Here is a 17,826-nt window from a genome sequence, read left to right on the forward strand (position 1 = left end):
ACATTGAGGAATGTTTTTTGTCACATCATTTAACAAAATTGTCTGTGCCTTACATCAATCAAGGCTAACTTCAATGCTGTCCATAGTGTAGATACAAAGCTGAATTCAAGTTGTCAACCCTGCTATCCACAGTGTAGATGTAAAGCAGTAGTCGACACAAACATCGAGGAATGCTCTTTGTCACATAGTTTAAGAAAATCTGAGGACTGAGTACAATTGTCTCTGCCTTAAATAAATCAAGACTGAATTCAATGTTGTCTGTAGTGCTGATGCGAAACTGGTATCAAGTTGTGAACTCTACTGACTGCACTGTACATCGAAGGCAGTAGTCAGCACAGATATCGACAAAGAATTTTTGTCACTTATTTTAGCAAAGTCTGAGGCCATAGAGTACAATTGTCTTTGCCTTACATAAATCAAGGCTAACTTCAATGCTGTCCGTAGTGTAGATGCAAAGCTGAATTCAAGTTGTGAACCCTGCTGTCCGCAGTGTAGATCGAAGGCAGTAGTTGATACAGACATAAGTCTGCGGTGCTGTGGCACTGAGTTCGCAATGGGCCTGTATCGAGGAGGCACGTGGTCATAGCGGCAGCCACGTGGCAGGGTGAGGACGTTGGCTGTGGCAGAGTCTTTTCTCTTTTCAGAAGTGAACCACGCCCAAGGCGTAGCCTAATTATTTATACTCTTACACTGGAGTTGGGTACGTTGGACCAGTCCACTCCCCTTCTGCTTCAAGGGGGGGTAACAACACAGCTACATGACCTAGATATTCCCCAGAGTCTGAGACAATATGGTTGCGTCCACTGTGCAGTACACTACACGTATCAATAGTATCTCTACACACTGAAGAGTTTTTGGTTTGTATAGTGAGTTGTGTATAGCATATCACCGGTAGTGTTAGCATTGTGTACATTATTGTTGATGTGCAAGTTCCATCCCTTATACGTAGTTGATTGCCTCATCTCTGAACATTGAGCTAGTGTGCTGTTGAGGGGATGTATTATTTTGGGATGGTCCGTTGTCCTGTTTAGCGCTACCTCTGACGTAGTAGAGAGGGAAGGTTCAGGAGGGGTGGTTGTAGTTCTGGTGGCGGTAGGTGTTGTGATTTTGTTGGCTGTTGGAAGTGCATAATTAGTACCTCTATTACATATTTGTCTTTAGATATGGGTGTGAGTTAGATGTAATTCAGGCAGTATATAGTCCATGTCCTTACACTGCATAAATGTTGATATTAATTTGTTAGTGGTGAGTGAAACTATCACCTGTTTTTTTGGTAGCATTGCAGATTTGGCTTCTTGTTGAAAATATGGGGAAGTGGTGTTTTTCTTTTTTTTTTTTTTTTACAAACGGAACGCCTAGTTTGTATATCATTAAGGTTAGTTGTGGTTCTGGTTTGAGACAATTTTCTTGAAAGAAGGAATACATTGAAGAATGGTAATATTTGCAGTTTTTATGACGTTGAGAAAGGGATGATAATTAAATAAGATAGAAAAAACAGATATGCTTAATGAACATTATAATTAGGAATTATCATTTAAAAAACCTTAGAAATTCACTGAAAAAAACATAGGTTATAGTTAGCTGGACATTTCACTCATACAAAACCATTGAAATCCCTCCGTTATAGTTAGTTGTACTTACATGTAACTCTCACGCCGGCAATCCACTGGTGATGATGTCACATATTACATTATTCATGACATGGTCAGTGACATCACTGATGACATCACTGATGATATCTCAAATGACATCACTGATGACATCATCCACGTGACAATCACATACACCTCATAGTACACTAGTATAACCTTTCAACTCTCAGTGTAAAATACAGAGTACCATATTTGAATAAATTGACAAAGCAATACAAGTATCTAAAAATCTACTCAGTGATTCCTAGATCTACACACACATCTAATCAATTACCTATAGATTCACTCATACATGTTGTCAATGATCAATACAACACTATCAAATATATTTATACAGCTATATTGACATTACACACCAGCACACTTCCTGGTCACTTATGCAGTCTTCCTGCTCACTTTTGCAAACAATGTATCATATTTACATTTACTCAGCTACACACTTATACAAATACTACTTCATTTCTTCATATGGATAGTAACTCATACTTAGTGTGTTGTGAAACCACTATTACAAGTATACAGTTATCTAAACAGTCACTCATGCTATCGATGAGACTTATGTATACTTATTTGTATATAGCAACTGTCACATACACTGCCTTTTATTTTTTCAACTTTGTTGGACATGTACCATTGAGAAATATATTTGCTCATCACCACACCCATAAAGATATTCACTCACCCAAACAACTATTATAAGACGTAGTCTTATTGTCATGTATCTACTGAATTAACTAATCACAAATCTTTGGGCAGTCACAGATCCCCCACCAAACCGCACACACATTCACTGTCCCATACAAACAGTCAGTTAACTAATCAATAACTAATATAGACTTGCATATAGCTCGTAACTAACTGATGCAGCAGTTTACACAACAACTGACAAAGTAATACAGATATTCACACAGTTTAGTCACTATCCAATAAACTTAGTGAGACACTATAAATTAGTCAAGTAAACAGTCAATCACACTGCTACTAAATCTTCCATCCAGACACTTATACATCCACTCATTCTTCAATGCAGATTGCTATATATATAATACATATTTAAATATCGAACCAAACCACGTTCACTGGATGATGTCATCAGTGATGTCATTTGAGATGTCATCAGTGATGTCATCAGTGATGTCACTGACCATGTCATGAATGATGTGATATGTGACATCATAGCCAGTGGATTGCGGGTGCGAAAGTTACAGTTAGTACAACTAACTATAACGGAGGAATTTTAATTGTTTTGTATAAGTGAAATTTCCAGCTAACTATAACACCCCTGAAACCTTTGTTTTTTTCAGTAATATATAAATATATATATATTTATATCTATATTTATATATTACATATAATATGTGATATATAAATATAATGTATATATATAATAATAATATATAATGTATAATAATATATATATACATACATATGTAGAAAAACAGCTCCTCACGCTGGGACTCACCTATTGTCCCGAAAGCACTTTTAACTACAGCAATACCCAGATTGATGTTTTCAAGGTCACCCGTAAACTCAAGCTGATCAAATTATTCAAGCTCAAACAAAACAATGCAACTGAGCCTAACACTGCATATGTTGTCCCTATCGCTGAGCAACTTCTCACTCTGGCTGATATCCCTACACTTGGCACCAGGGGGAATTAGCATTGCCCTGCACTCCTACGCCTACACAGCAAGTCCTGGAGGATGAAGGCATCGTGAGTCCAAGCCGTACTCCCAGCCCTTTCAAACCGCACTCCACCTTTACCCCAATAATGCCGAGAGATGCTGTAGACATCTACAGTGATGTCATCACCAATGAACTAAGGGCATTGCACCTGAAAACTAAGAGGCAATCCAGAACAATTGGCAAACGCAATCTGAGCTGATGAAAAAGTTACAAAATAATAACAAAGTCATCATTGCTACAGTGTCTGAATGATGGAGGGATAACAGGAGCTGCACTTGCTTGGATCCAGTCTTTCCTGACTTGGAGAGGCTTTCAGGTTCGCCAGGGAGACTACTATTCAAGGGAGATTGGTTTGGGACAGGGCGTGCCCCAGGGTTCGTCCCTGAGCCCAACCTTATTTAATCTTTATGTCTCCCCGGTGGCACGTATCGCTGAAGGTCATGGCCTACGCATAGTGTCCTATGCCGATGACACGCAGTTGGTCATCTCCCTATCGCGTGTACCCGATCTTACAGTGGACAGGTTCAGGGCCTGCATGCAGGAACTGGCCTCTTGGATGTCCACCAATTGTCTTAAATTAAATGGCAGCAAGACCGAGGTGCTCGTGGTGGGGGGGAGTCCGACTGCCTGGTCATCGGCGTGGTGGCCACCCTGTCTGGGGAATGTCCCCACACCCTGCCAAGAAGCTAAAAACCTAGGAGTGTGGTTCGACGCAGAACTCTCCTTTGGACCTCAGATAGGCCGGGTGGTGGGGGTCTGCTTCGGCGTCCTGAAAAGCTTGCGGAAGGTTTTAGATCTCCTCCCTACGGCAGCTCGCAGGACGCTGGTGCATGCCCTCGTCACATCGCGCCTGGATTATGGCAATCTGCTTTATTTGGGAGCCACCGGGAAGGCCATCAACCGCCTTCAGGTGCTGCAGAATGCTTCGGCCACACCTGATCCTGAAATTCCCTAAGAGATCGGCGTCTAAAGCAGCCCTCCAGGCCCTTCATTGGCTCCCTGTAAGGAGAAGGGTCGAATTTAAGGCCCTCTGCACATGCCATCGCATTTTGGGAGGTAAAGCACCCGCTCCTCTGCAGGGCTTGATCACCCGGTATGTACCAACGCGCGCTCTGCGCTCTTCCTGCGCAAGGCTACTCCAGGTCCCAAGGATAAAGAAGGCACGCATGGGGGGCAGGTCCTTTAGGTATCTGGCCGCGAAAAGCTGGAATGCGTTGCCTGTGGACATTCGCCTGGAGCCATCTGAACTTGGTTTCAGGAAGAAACTAAAAACCCACCTTTACACGCAGTAGATCAGGATGTCCTTGCGGTTGGGATTCTGCTCACTCCACTCACCACAGCGCGGGGACACGCCTTTTGTGCGTAACCAGGCGCTATATAAACTTCCCTTATTATTATTATTATTATTAACAAAACGGATAAGGGAGGGAACATTGTGCTTTGGCCACGTCATCTCTGTCTGGAGGAGGCCAATAGGCACCTCAACGATATCACTTGCTACAAAATCTTCAGTCAAAAAGAAATAGCGAGCAGCAATAAGGACCTCAAGCGCCATCTTAATGACTTCAGAACACAATTAAGTAAGGAAGAGTGTGCTTTCCTCAACATTGAGTCACCGGTTCTACAAATTTTGTATTTTCTGCCAAAGGTGCACACAAATGTGACCCCTATCCCAGGTCGGCCTATCATCTCGGCCAGAAAAAGTATCTGTGAGAATATCTCCAAGTATGTGGACTACTGTCTGTAGAATTTGGTGACGAGAATCCTAAGGGACACCAGCGATTTCCTCCTCAAGGTCAAAGACGTCCCCTGGCATGAGAACTATCTGTTAATTTCAAAGGACATCACATCACTGTACACCAGCATTTAGCACTCAGATGGACTGGCGGCCTGCAAATATTTCCTCAGCAAAAGACCTATTTACTGCCATAGACACAATTAACTCATTCTGTTCCTCATTGATTGGTGCCTGACACATAATTTCTTTATGTTTAATAAAAAGACTTACCAGCAACTAAGAGGTGTGGCCATGGGAGCCTGCTTCTCACCCAGCTACGCATGTTTACATGGTGGCTGGTGGGAGGAGCGGGTTCTCACGGTCAAACACCAGGCAGTCTACATTGCCAACATAGTGTCGTGGCTGAGGTACATAGACAATGTCTTTGTGAATTGGCGAGGGGATGTGAGCAGTGCAGAGAGTGTCATTGAAGAGATCAATAATAACAATCTCAATCTGGAATTTAATGCCAGTATCAGCGCCAGCTCTACTGAATTCCTAGATGTCAGTTTGTATATCACCAATTTCACTCTCCAGAACAAACTCCACCACAAAACCACTGCAGGAAATTCCACTCTACATGCCTTTAGCTTCCACCCTAGACACCTAATCACGAGCATTCCATATGGGGAGATGTTGCGCATGGCCAGAATCTGCAGCACACGTGATGATTTCCTAGTTTGCCAGGTGGAAGCAACCAAAAGATTTAAGGTACGCGGTTTTCCACAGCAGTCCTACGCAAAGCCATCAACAGAGCTAATGTCATACCTAGAGACAAGCTGTTAGTGGGTCCAACAGCAGTTGAGGTTCCCAGTGCTACCACTATTCTCTTAGAGCCCAGTGGCCCGGTCACCCCCGGATTGATCATCACACATAACACCGAGGAGAGAACCATCAGATCAATGATCAATAAAGATTAGGGAATTATAAAATCTGACCCCACAATGGGGAGTTTGTTAGCACAAAAACCAGACATCCCATACATGAGAGCGTTCTCCATGAGAGATGCTCTGGTCAGAAACAGTCCGGAGGTTATCACCACGCAAAACTGGCTAGCTGACGTAAAGGATTTTGCCAAATGTCTGAGTTGCAGAGCGTGTAAGTTTGGCAAGAATTTGACCAGGGTTGAGTCGACCTTCAGGCACACTCCACTTACTATTAAATACAGATTGACATGCAGGACAGAATTTGGTGTCTATATGCTTGAGTGCAAATGTGGACTACGCTACAGTGGGAGCACTAAGATCCAGGTCCACCTCCACATACTCCAACACCTCAGGGCTATAGTGAATAATGACCCAGCTTACCCTGTAGCGAGGCACTTTAAGGGGGTGCACAACAATAACCTAGAGCACCTGCAATATTCTGTCATTGATTGTGTCCCGCCACTTAAGCGGGGTGGCAACAGGGAAAGGCTCTTGAGACAGTTGGAGAGTAGATATATTTTACAATTCAACACCATGGCACCTGCAGGTCTCAACACCACGGAGGATTTACATCACTTCCTATAACCCAGCGCAGGTGGCTGACACGAACATCGCGCACCACACAGCTGAGATTACACGTACACATGACTCTACAATTCATTGTTGCTTTCTCCTGCTGGTTTCTATTTGCATCAGTATTGTACATATTGTATAAATATATTTTCTACTGTAACTGTCGATATCTATGTTTGTACTTAGTTTCCTCACTGTATTTTATCCACATGGATATGTATTATGGTTTGCGTCATTTGAATTATGCCAGAGCTATGAGTCACCTCTGAGTATTTATACCGTTATCTTTGTTGCCATTTGTGGACTGCTAGCTACTCACTACTAGCACATTTGTGAATATTGTGATAAGACATACGTATCTTCGTATTCCTGTCAGGCATCGCGCATCCTCACACAGCCTCAATGCACTTGTTTAGTGTGGCATCAGAGTGGCTCACCAGCAATACTTTTGTTAGTATGGGTAGTCAGCTCATAATTAGGTTGCCATTTTTGTTTTGTTTTAGTTTACCCACTAGGCATTCATGATCTGCTCTAATGCCTGTGAGGTAGGCAGCACATCTATTACACTCACTGTATATTCGTGCATTGAACACCTTCACGCCTACCTCACCTTGTATATACATGCTCATATGGCTCACGTAACCACTGTTACCCCTTCCCTTATAATCACTACTTTCAAATTCAGTGGCAAGCAGCATTCATGCACTTAGTTTCTTTGGCTTGCAACGTTAGTAATGTGCTATTTTTTACTTTACATCATGCACCGAATTACACACACCAGGTGCCATCTGATACACCTAGATCACTTTCTTTATAACTGGAAGTCGCACCTCTACGTGAATTGCATACTTCTATTATATACCACGCCATTTCACAGAGATTGCCTCAGCAGCTGATAGACTCACACTTGTAAACATATGTCGCATTTAACATTTTCATTGGCATAACATGCCACCCTTTAATCATTTACCTTGCTTCTTTAATATGTTTAGCAAAGTCTCGGTGGAGACAGGCATTCACTCGTGGTCTCATGCTGTAACACAGGAAACTGGCAACATTCTTACTTATCTACTAATACTAATTGCTCCCCATCACAAATTAAACTATTCCACTTCATGCAGTGCATTGTAACTTTTAGAAATTGGGTACGTATGTCTGGAGGCGATGTTAAAGGTGATATCCCAGAGGTACTTGGTATTGCCGGTGGTGGAGGTACATTTTGGCTCAATTTTCTACATTCTTTGTTATCATAGTTCACAGAATGCAACAATTGAATGTGCTTGCGCATACTAGCAGTGCAACAGCACTATTTTTTTATCTTCTTTGAATAAATAGAGGCTGAATGTAATGCTGTCTGTGGTGTAGATGAAAAGGTATATTCAAGTTGTGAACTCTACTGTGCACAGAGTACATGGAAGCTAGTAGTCAGTACAGTTATAGAACAATGATTCTTTTCATTTTTTTAACAAAATCTGAATACATACAGTATAATTCTGTCTGCATTACATAAATCAAGGTTGAATTTCCTACTGTCTATAGTGTAGATGCAAAGATGAATTCAAGTTGTAAACCCTGCTGTCCGCGGTGTACATCTTAGGGTGGAGTGCATCATCTGCAATTATAGTGGAAGTGGAAGATCGAACATGTATGCAGCGTGCATTTTATTATTCAACTAAATCTATAAGTGATATAAAAAATTTTTTAAGGAAGCATACTAAAGGGATATTGTGTAGGGTGTTAAGGTGTTATTCTTAGTTTGGTTTCCACTGAGTTAGTGGTAACTGAAACAACAAGGCTCTGTGGAGCCTGCAATGATGTGTGGAGTGGGCAGGACGTACTGATAGTAATGTTTTTCGTCTTGTGAATTCTGTCTTAGTAAGGCCAAGTGGCGATTTTGTGTAGGTTTGAGAGACGTCACTTTATTTGGTACTGCACTTTATACATAATGAAAGAAGAATCGGTTAAATTCTGCCTGAATACGGCCATGTGATGATGAATTATGGTGCACTGAGTTAGTAGTACCTTTGGGACTGAGCGTGTACGAAACCTGCGATGATGCGTGGTCCGGATAGGCCGCACTGGGGATAATGTTTTTTTACTACAAAATGTTGCCTTAATAAATGCTTGTGGTGATTATTTATGGTGTACTGATTTAGTGGTACGTCTGGTGTTTAGCGTGTGCTCACCCTGTGATGATGCGTGCTCAAAAAATGTAATGTTGCATACTGGACTGTATGTACTTTGAGGGGTAAAAAAGTGCTATCGATGGTTATGAATTCTTCAGCAACAAAATTATCATCATCAGATGATTCTTCCAGTGGTGTAGCCATTTTTGTCTCCAAAAAAGAAATTCAGGTTTCCAATGAAGAAAAAGTGAGGTTCAAATTGTGACCTATGCTATCCACAGTGTAGACTATCATTAAGTGTACCTTTGCACTTGCAGCGTGAAATTTATTATTCAAGTAAATCTATAAGTGATATAAAAAAAAGTTGTTAAAGGAAGCATAATAGAGGGATATTGTATAGGTTTTAATAAATGTTATACTTAGTTTGGTATTGTAGTCTGCAAATAATAAATCAACAGTGTAATTAATTGTGAGCTCTGACGACCGCAGTGTAGGCAGGAGGCATCGGTTAGCAAGAGCCCACGACCACGTGGCATTGATTATAGCTGCATAGAATTGGTATTTAGTGTGTGTGCAGGCAGCGAAGATAAGTGGTCCAAAGAGTAAGTGGCACCTGAAGCAACAAAGTTCTGTGGAGCCTGCGATGATGTGTGCTCCGATCAGGACGCACTGGTAGCAAAGTCTTTAAAAACAAGTTTCTAATAAATATTGATTGTCCTTTCATGGGAGTAAGTTGCAGTAGATCTCCCAAAACTATGATATATTTTCTTCTGAATAAGACATCTGACTCAATATGGTCACATGGCGATGATTTTTGGTGCACTGAGTTATTAGTACCTTTGGCGCTGAGCTTGTACGTACCCTATGATAATGAGTGGTAAAGGGGGGGGCTGCATTCGTACCAATGTCTTTTCTCTATTGAATTCTGCTTGAATACGGCCACGTGACAATGAAATAGGGTGAAGGGAGTTACTGGTACCTTTGGCACTGAGCGTGTACGTAACCTGCAATGATGCGTAGTCCGGGTAGATCTAAGGCAGTTGTCAGCACAGATATCGACAAATGATTTTTGTGACTTTTGTAAAAAAAATCTGAACACATACAGTTGAATTGTCTCTGTATTACATAAATCAAGGCTGAATTCCCTACTGTCCGTAGTGTAGATGGAAAGCTGAATTCAAGTTGTGAACTCTGCTGTCCGCAGAGTACATTTATGTCAGTAGTCCACAGAAACATCAACAAATGCTTTTTTGTCACATACGTTAACAAAATCTGATGACACAATAGCATTGCCTCTGTCTTAAATAAATAGAGAATGAATTCAATGTTGTCTGTAGTGCTTCACTCCGGTATCAAGTGGTGAACTCTGTTGATCGCAGTGTACACTTGAAGGTAGTACAGACATTGATGAAAGTTTTTTTGTGGCATCCATTAACAAAATGTATTCTGCCTTACATAAATCAAGGCTATCTTGAATACTGTAATAAATAAATGAAGGCTAAATGTCCTACTGTTCAAACTTTATTAAAATCTGAGGACATAGTACAATTGTCTCTGGTTTAAATACATCGAGACTGAAATCAATGTTTTCTGTAGTGCTGATGCGCAACTGGTATCAAGTTGTCAATTCTATCGACCGCAGAGTAGATTGAAGGCAGTACTCAGCACAGATACCGACAACAAATTTAGATTCAAAGTTGAATTCAAGTTGTGAACCCTGCTGTCCGCAGTGTCGATGGAAAGCACTAGTCTATACAGACATAAGTCTGCGGTGGTGTGGTGCTGAGTTCGCAATGGAACTGTATCGAAGAGGCACGCAGTCATGGTGGCAGCCACGTGGCAGGGTGAGGACCTTCGCTGTGGCAGAGTCTCTTCTCTTTGCAGACGTGAACCACGCCCAAGGCGTAGGCTAATTATTTATAGTCTTACGCTGACGTTGCGTATGTTGGACCAGCCCACTCCACTTCTGCTTCAAGAGGGGGGACAACACAGCGACATGACCGAAATATTCCCAGGTGTCTGAGATAATATGGTTGCGTCCACTATTCGGTGCACTACACGTATCAATGGTATATATCTACACACTGAAACGTTTTTGATTTCTATAGTGAGTTGTGTATAGCATATCACCGGTAGTGTTAGCATTGTGTACATTATTGTTGATGTGCGAGTTCCTTCCCTTATTCGTAGTGACATTTGAGATGTCGTCAGTGATGTCACTGACCATGTCATGAATTATGTAATATGTGACATCATCACCAGGGGATTGCGGGCACGAGAGTTACAGTTAGTACAACTAAATATAATGGAGGAATTTCAATGGTTTTGTATGACTGAAATGTCCAGCTAACTATAACACCCCTAAAACCTATTATTTTTTCCGTAAATTTCTAAGGTTTATTAAAGATAATTCCTAACTATAACCTGCCTGAAACGCATGGTTTTTTCAGTGAATTTCAAAGGTTTTTTAAAGATAATTTCTAACTATAACCTGCCTGAAACCTATGGTTTTTTCAGTGAATTTCAAAGGTTTTTTAAAGATAATTCCTAACTATAACCTGCCTGAAACCCATGTTTTTTTCTGTGAATTTCAAAGGTTTTTTAAAGATAATTCCTAACTATAACCTGCCTGAAACCGATGGTTTTTTCAGGGAATATATATATATATATATTTTTTCGCTCCACTCCTCCAAATTTTCGAAGAATTTTACCTCACTCACGGGGGGAGGCTTTTGCACAGATTCTTTATTTTCTGGCAAACCAGGAAACAAATGTTTCGGCACAAAGCCTTCTTCTGTGTTCATGATTTCTTGCAAGTAGCATGTTTATAAAGCATTGTTCAAAAGGGGCATGGAGATCAAGAAGGGACACATTTCTCTTGTGCATATATACACGCCATTTTGAGAGTACAAACACCTATTGTTTTCAAATGTAAACATCTTTTAGGTGAGTTTTCGGCAGAGAATAAAAAACATTATCGAATTTCATTACCCATATTTTTCTCAAAAATAAGATACATTTCATTAATATTCCTCATGCCATGCATTTTCGATCTAGCCGTGGATTGGCCGGTGTCCCCTCTCATATTGGCTTGATACATAGCCCTCTTATTTATAGCTGAATGCTATAATATAAAAGTAAAGTAAGGCACACCCCAAGTATGACATCAATTCAACATTGATCATTACGTATCATAAGTTGTAGGAACAAATGGAATGCAATGTCATTATTTAAATAATTATAAAGATACTGTCCATTTTAGAATAACGTTCAAGATGCAAAAGTATGGATCCAGAAACAGATGTTGTTCTTCAAATTCTTTATTTCATACACGTTAAAAGTTATTCCAGCTCACACCGCCGACACGTGTTTCGTCTCAACATGAGACTTTCTCAAGGCTGGAAGTATATAAAAAACTACAATGAATATTCATACAAAAATAAGCTATAACCAGACATAAGAACAACATTATTATTTAAAAGACATACACAGTCAATTTCTAGAAAAACCACAAAAAAAAGAGCAGTGTACTGGACATATCATGAATAATACTACTAATACTACTAAGCCACAAATTAATATAATTATACTTTCATACATAATAATTCATCATAAATTCGAACAATGCTCCAAACTCGGTAGGTGATGTCTAGCACAACACAAAAACAGCTTAGTTATATTGCGCAATTATTTACTGCTAGTAAAGATCATGGGACCAGAGCTGTAAGGACCTGGTGTACTCCTATCGTGGATGGGTTGTAACCCTATTGTGGAGTTCCACATGAATAACCCAAACAGGAACCATGTCAAGTACGTACATCCATATTGCATATTGATCCTATATTTTGAGGCAAGATTTGGAATAGTAATATCCCCTCACTAACACCCTTTAGGTATGTTTTTATTGTATTCCTGTTTGGGTTATTGTTCGAATTTATGATGAATTATTATGTATGAAAGTATAATTATATTAATTTGTGGCTTAGTAGTATTAGTAGTATTATTCATGATATGTCCGGTACACTGTTTTTTTTTTTGTGGTTTTTCTAGAAATTGACTGCGTATGTCTTTTAAATAATAATGTTGTTCTTATGTCTGGTTATAGCTTATTTTTGTATGAATATTCATTGTAGTTTTTTATATACTTCCAGCCTTGAGAAAGTCTCATGTTGAGACGAAACACGTGTCGGCGGTGTGAGCTGGAATAACTTTTAAAGTGTATGAAATAAAGAATTTGAAGAACAACATCTGTTTCTGGATCCATACTTTTGCATCTTGAACGTTATTCTAAAATGGACAGTATCTTTATAATTATTTAAATAATGACATTGCATTCCATTTGTTCCTACAACTGATGATACGTAATGATCAATGTTGAATTGATGTCATACTTGGGGTGTGCCTGACTAACCTGTTTCTTTTTCTAAAATTAATTAAGGTTAGCAATTCTTTGCTCACTCAACACCCCTGGTGGTGGGTGTATAACAGGATTTACTGTGCACCTCCGTTCAAATTATTTATCTACAATTGACATTGCACACGCTAGGAATTGTACTTGCTTGACGTGCGGACGTTTTCTCTCAGGAGAAACAATACCACCCAATATTTTGCATAATAAAAGTAAAGTAAGACGAATTCCCAGGGAGACACTTCTTCTTGAGGGTGCGACAAAGAACAAACTGGCCAATAACATCAAAGGCAAATATAGAATGATCACTCCTTATTCTTCTGATGCAAACTATTTAAAGAAAATGCTCAAAAAAAATTGGCACATTTTGAAAACAGACAACATCATAAAGGATGATATTACTAATCGACCGCTGGTGACATTCAGCAAAGAAAGATCGCTGAAAAACATGGTGGTAAAGAGCCACCTAGACACCGGGCTGACACGAGTTAACACACTGAAAGAAATTAAGGGTTTTTTCCCTTGTAGCAAATGCAAGGCTTGTGCGAATAGTAGGAGGGTACTCGCATACACAATACCGGATACAGGTCAAATAAAGGAAATCACAAAGTTTTTGACATGTAGTACCTCATACGCAGTATACTGTCTAGTCTGCCCTTGTGGGCTTAAATATATTGGCAGTACTATTCACCAGCTCAAGATACGAATTTTGGAGCACCAAAGAGCCATAGACAAGGCAGATCCGGCTTATCTGGTGGCTCGCCACTTTGCGGAACATCATGGTAGAAACAGAAATAAACTACAATACTATGGCCTAGATTTTGTTCCAATAAATCCACGTGGAGGTGATAGACTACGTAGTTTGAGACGCTTAGAGTCAAGGTACATCATTGACCTCCTTACTAAATTTCCAAGAGGCATGAATTGTGGGGAAGAACTTGGGGTGCACCTGGGAAAATGAATAGAGAACAATGCTGAAATGATGATCTGGAGTTGGGGAGGGTATGTGTAGAAAGAAAAAAGAAGTAGAAAACACGAAAATATTGAAGTAACTAATTCTTTCCTAATTAATGTAATAGTAAGCTTTGGTTGTTTTAGCTGTTTTTTGACATGTCATTGGATCATGATTTTTTTAGGAGGTGTGAGGGTATATATATATATATATATATATATATATATATGTATGTATTGATAGTAAAATTATAACGTCTTGGCTAACACCAAACCTACAGAAGGGGTAAATCTTCTGGCTGCTTAGCAAAAGACAACTATAATCAGAATCAGCTAGCAGGTAATTTAATTTACGTAGGAGGTGTAGTGGGTTGCACACACGCCGGGTCCGGGTGCCACAGCACCTACTGCACCTGCAATTGCTGTGCGCCTATCTCCACATGACGTTAGGGAACTATAAGGATAGATCCTCTTGTATACAGGAGTCGATCAACTTGGCTTAATGAAGACTTTTGGCTGTCATAAATAAAGTATTCATGTACTCAGGTATTTGTTCATTTTTAACTGATCTGCAATTAATTTTTCTTTGTTGCAGCTTTTTATTTGGGCATATGCCCTTAATCATGCGTATGATGAAGAAAAACGAACTCTTTTATGACCAGGCACTGGAATGGTAAGTAGTGCTTCAGTTGTTTTTACATTGCTTTTTAAAGGTTGGCCGTCTGTTTCCATCCCAATGGCAGGGCAGGAGCAATAGCAGCTCATTGCTTAGACATTTATTCTAGAGACCATTCCCATTTAAAAGTTCAAATTAGTGCTGGAGTGTTGTTAAGAGAGTTACTCTATATGTAGCTTACCATGGAAAGATGCAAGCATCCCTGTTACAATTACATGTGGTTTCATTCCTTTTGTTTATACCTGTGTTAGGCGAATGTGAAAATGTAGGCAATTCTGCCCCTTTCTGTTAGTTTGCATCTGCTTGCCCCGTATAAAAAAGGCATAATGCAGGCAGAATCTCCTGCTGCACAAGTGTTCCTGGTTGCGCGCAGTGAGGAATGGATAGATGGATGAATTCTTGCACCTTTCTGCACTGTCAGAGACTGGACAATATATTTGCCTGAAGTTAACTACATTGCATGGTTCCTGTTAGTGCACAAAAGCAAGTTTCTAAGCACCTATCAACTGGAGCGCCTAGAATCCCAGTGAGGGAGGAACTGCTCACAGCCTTGGCTGCTGGAGAAGTTGTTCTCAAGAGCTGTCAGAATTCCGGGCATTGAATAATTAATCTTTATGAAATTATAATCTCCTGAAAGCATCTGTGTTGGGCTTATGATTTTTTTCTTGCAAACACGAAATGGGTGAATTTCACAGGTTCTGAAATTGGCCAAATATACCAATCACCCCTAGAATGTGTATATTGCAATGAAAACTGAAACCAATCATGTAAACTTCAGAGAGATGCCTGTGACCTGGTTGTGTGCTTTGATTGGAGGTGGTTCTTTTTACTCAGTAGTGCTTCCTTCTTCATTAAAATACTATAATGTATTTGTCTTAATTTACACTGTTTTTTCCTATTACCCCCATTGTAGGGTAGAGAAATATGGCCCCGTTGTACGTCTAAATTTTATTCACAAACCAGTGATCTTCCTTTCAAGTCAAGAAGCAGTCAAAGTAAGTACAACACGCCCAGATGTCACAGTCTTATATCACTGTTGGTTTTCAGCTGTAAAATATGTTTTTGGATATTAATACCCACCTAGACTCGTTGGACACCAGTTATGAGCAACGCAACCATACATTTGATTGTGACCCTATTTGTCATGTTAGATTAATCACTTTTGCATTGCATACTTTTATCAATTGTAGGGCGTTTCAGGGATTTTAGGGTCTGGGTGTCCAGTACCCATGTGGGATTCTCATTAGTCCAATTCACGGTAAAGCTGGTTATTAAAGATATGCCGTTGCAATGTATTGATGAATATTATTTCATAGTGAATGATCGTGCCCATAAGATGCCTTGGGGCCTTCAGGGATCTTTGCAGTGTCCTATATGCCTGGATGTGGCCCAAGGAAGCTGTTCTGTTGATAATTATAATTAGTTTGCTGCTTGGCTTCGATTTAAAGTTTGACATAACCTCGTGTGGCATATTTGAGCTAACTTGTTTATCTTACATATGACATCACAGATCATAATATTGATGTCATCACAGGTGACGTCACATGTGACTTCAACATAAACATCAGGCTGTGGGAGCTGTGACTAGGCTTCACAATCCTGGACTTGAGAGTCAAAAGTTGCCCAACTCAAAGCCTCCTTCGGCTGTGAATAGCATGTTGCAGGCATACAGAGCCTGGGAAGGTCGTGTGCTAAATACCCGCAGCCACAGAGATCAAAGGCATTGACTTTTGTCATGACAAAATGTACTCTAAGTCCTGCAATTTAGTCCTGAATTCAGCTCTTCAAATCCCAACATCAACTGGAGAGTTTGCTGGGTACTTCTCAAGGCAGCACACATTGATCTCTGGGCTCAAGCAAAAACTACATTCCCAGTGTTCCTGATATGTACCTCCACAGCTGATTGTTCTTGTCCTTGGTGATACCCAATGTATTACGGGCATAGAGTTTGGGTCTTCACCTGACCATTTTTTGTGTCCTTGCTACCAGAGCAGCATCATTTATGTTATTGATGATTGCATGTTTAATATTATCCATGATAAAAAATGGGAAGAAATGAGCAGTCAACAGGTGAGGTTATGGTTTTGTTGCTTATCATGATTGCCAAATTGAGTTGTTTTTTTAACATTGCACGTTGTGCAATTGGGTTGTAATGAAGGAACGCCACACACAAGACTGGGAGAAGACGTTAAGTTTATTCGAACACCTCAGCCACTGCAAAGCAATTGTCAAACACAATCAGTCACTGCAGGGAGGCTTCCATGGAACCTTGTGACCTAAAGGTTCTGATGGCAGGAGCCAATCCCCACTCCCTTGGTTTCTGGTCTCGGGCCCATACAGTGACCACAGATCAGCCATTGTGATGTCATCAAAGGCAGAATGCCACACATCTCGCTCCTTTATACAATGGCATGCATAACAATATTACATGTGAGCTAAAAGTAAAACCATACATAACATTTATACTGGGAGGGAAACCGAGCAGGGTGGCGTCAGGGAGGATTTGGCCAGGACTGGAGGAAAAGGGTAAAAGAACAGGTGGCATTGGAAGAAAGAAGAAGAAGAAGAATGGTTTAAGTTGATTACAAAGTCTTTGAGATTAGCTGGGATCCGGGTCGTCTGCCCTCTCATCCTGAAGGATATCTCTGATTTGTCCATGTTAGTCACACTTTATTCTGTCCCCTGTTCAGGTTCCACACAATGGACCACCCTTCCCAGATTCCAAATTCTTCCATTCTGCGTTTTTGCTGCATTGCAAAAGAGTTTGATAAGCTTCCTGGGTTCAGTGAATTTTGACCAATGGGAGCCCTCGCCTTTACCCACTCATCCAGCTTAAACCTGATTATTTTGGCATTGTGTGCCTGGCCATATCGGTCCTTCCTTGCCTTTTGCAATTCTACCTCCCTTCTTCTCCAAGGCTGGTTGGTGTCCACCTTTACCCATCCTTTGTACCACTTCATCCACCCTGGCACTAACCATGAGTTGAGTTTGCGACCTTTCAACAGTTCAAAAGGTATCCTGTCAGTGAACTGATACAGTGAGGCAATAGGC

At 40.5% G+C, this 17,826-nt stretch overlaps 1 protein-coding gene across 1 annotated transcript in view; it reads left to right on the plus strand.

The window, feature by feature from the left end:
* LOC144782767 (cholesterol 24-hydroxylase-like) overlaps window positions 1–17,826 on the plus strand; it is a 356,051-nt gene that overhangs the window by 30,140 nt on the left and 308,085 nt on the right. Inside the window, exons 2-3 of the mRNA XM_078662068.1 lie at window positions 14,695–14,772; window positions 15,689–15,770. Of these exons, the coding sequence (XP_078518194.1) occupies window positions 14,695–14,772; window positions 15,689–15,770 (160 nt within the window). The remainder of the gene's footprint in view (window positions 1–14,694; window positions 14,773–15,688; window positions 15,771–17,826) is intronic.

Source organism: Lissotriton helveticus, chromosome 9 (assembly GCF_964261635.1).
Source record: "Lissotriton helveticus chromosome 9, aLisHel1.1, whole genome shotgun sequence".
Lineage (NCBI taxonomy): Eukaryota > Metazoa > Chordata > Amphibia > Caudata > Salamandridae > Lissotriton > Lissotriton helveticus.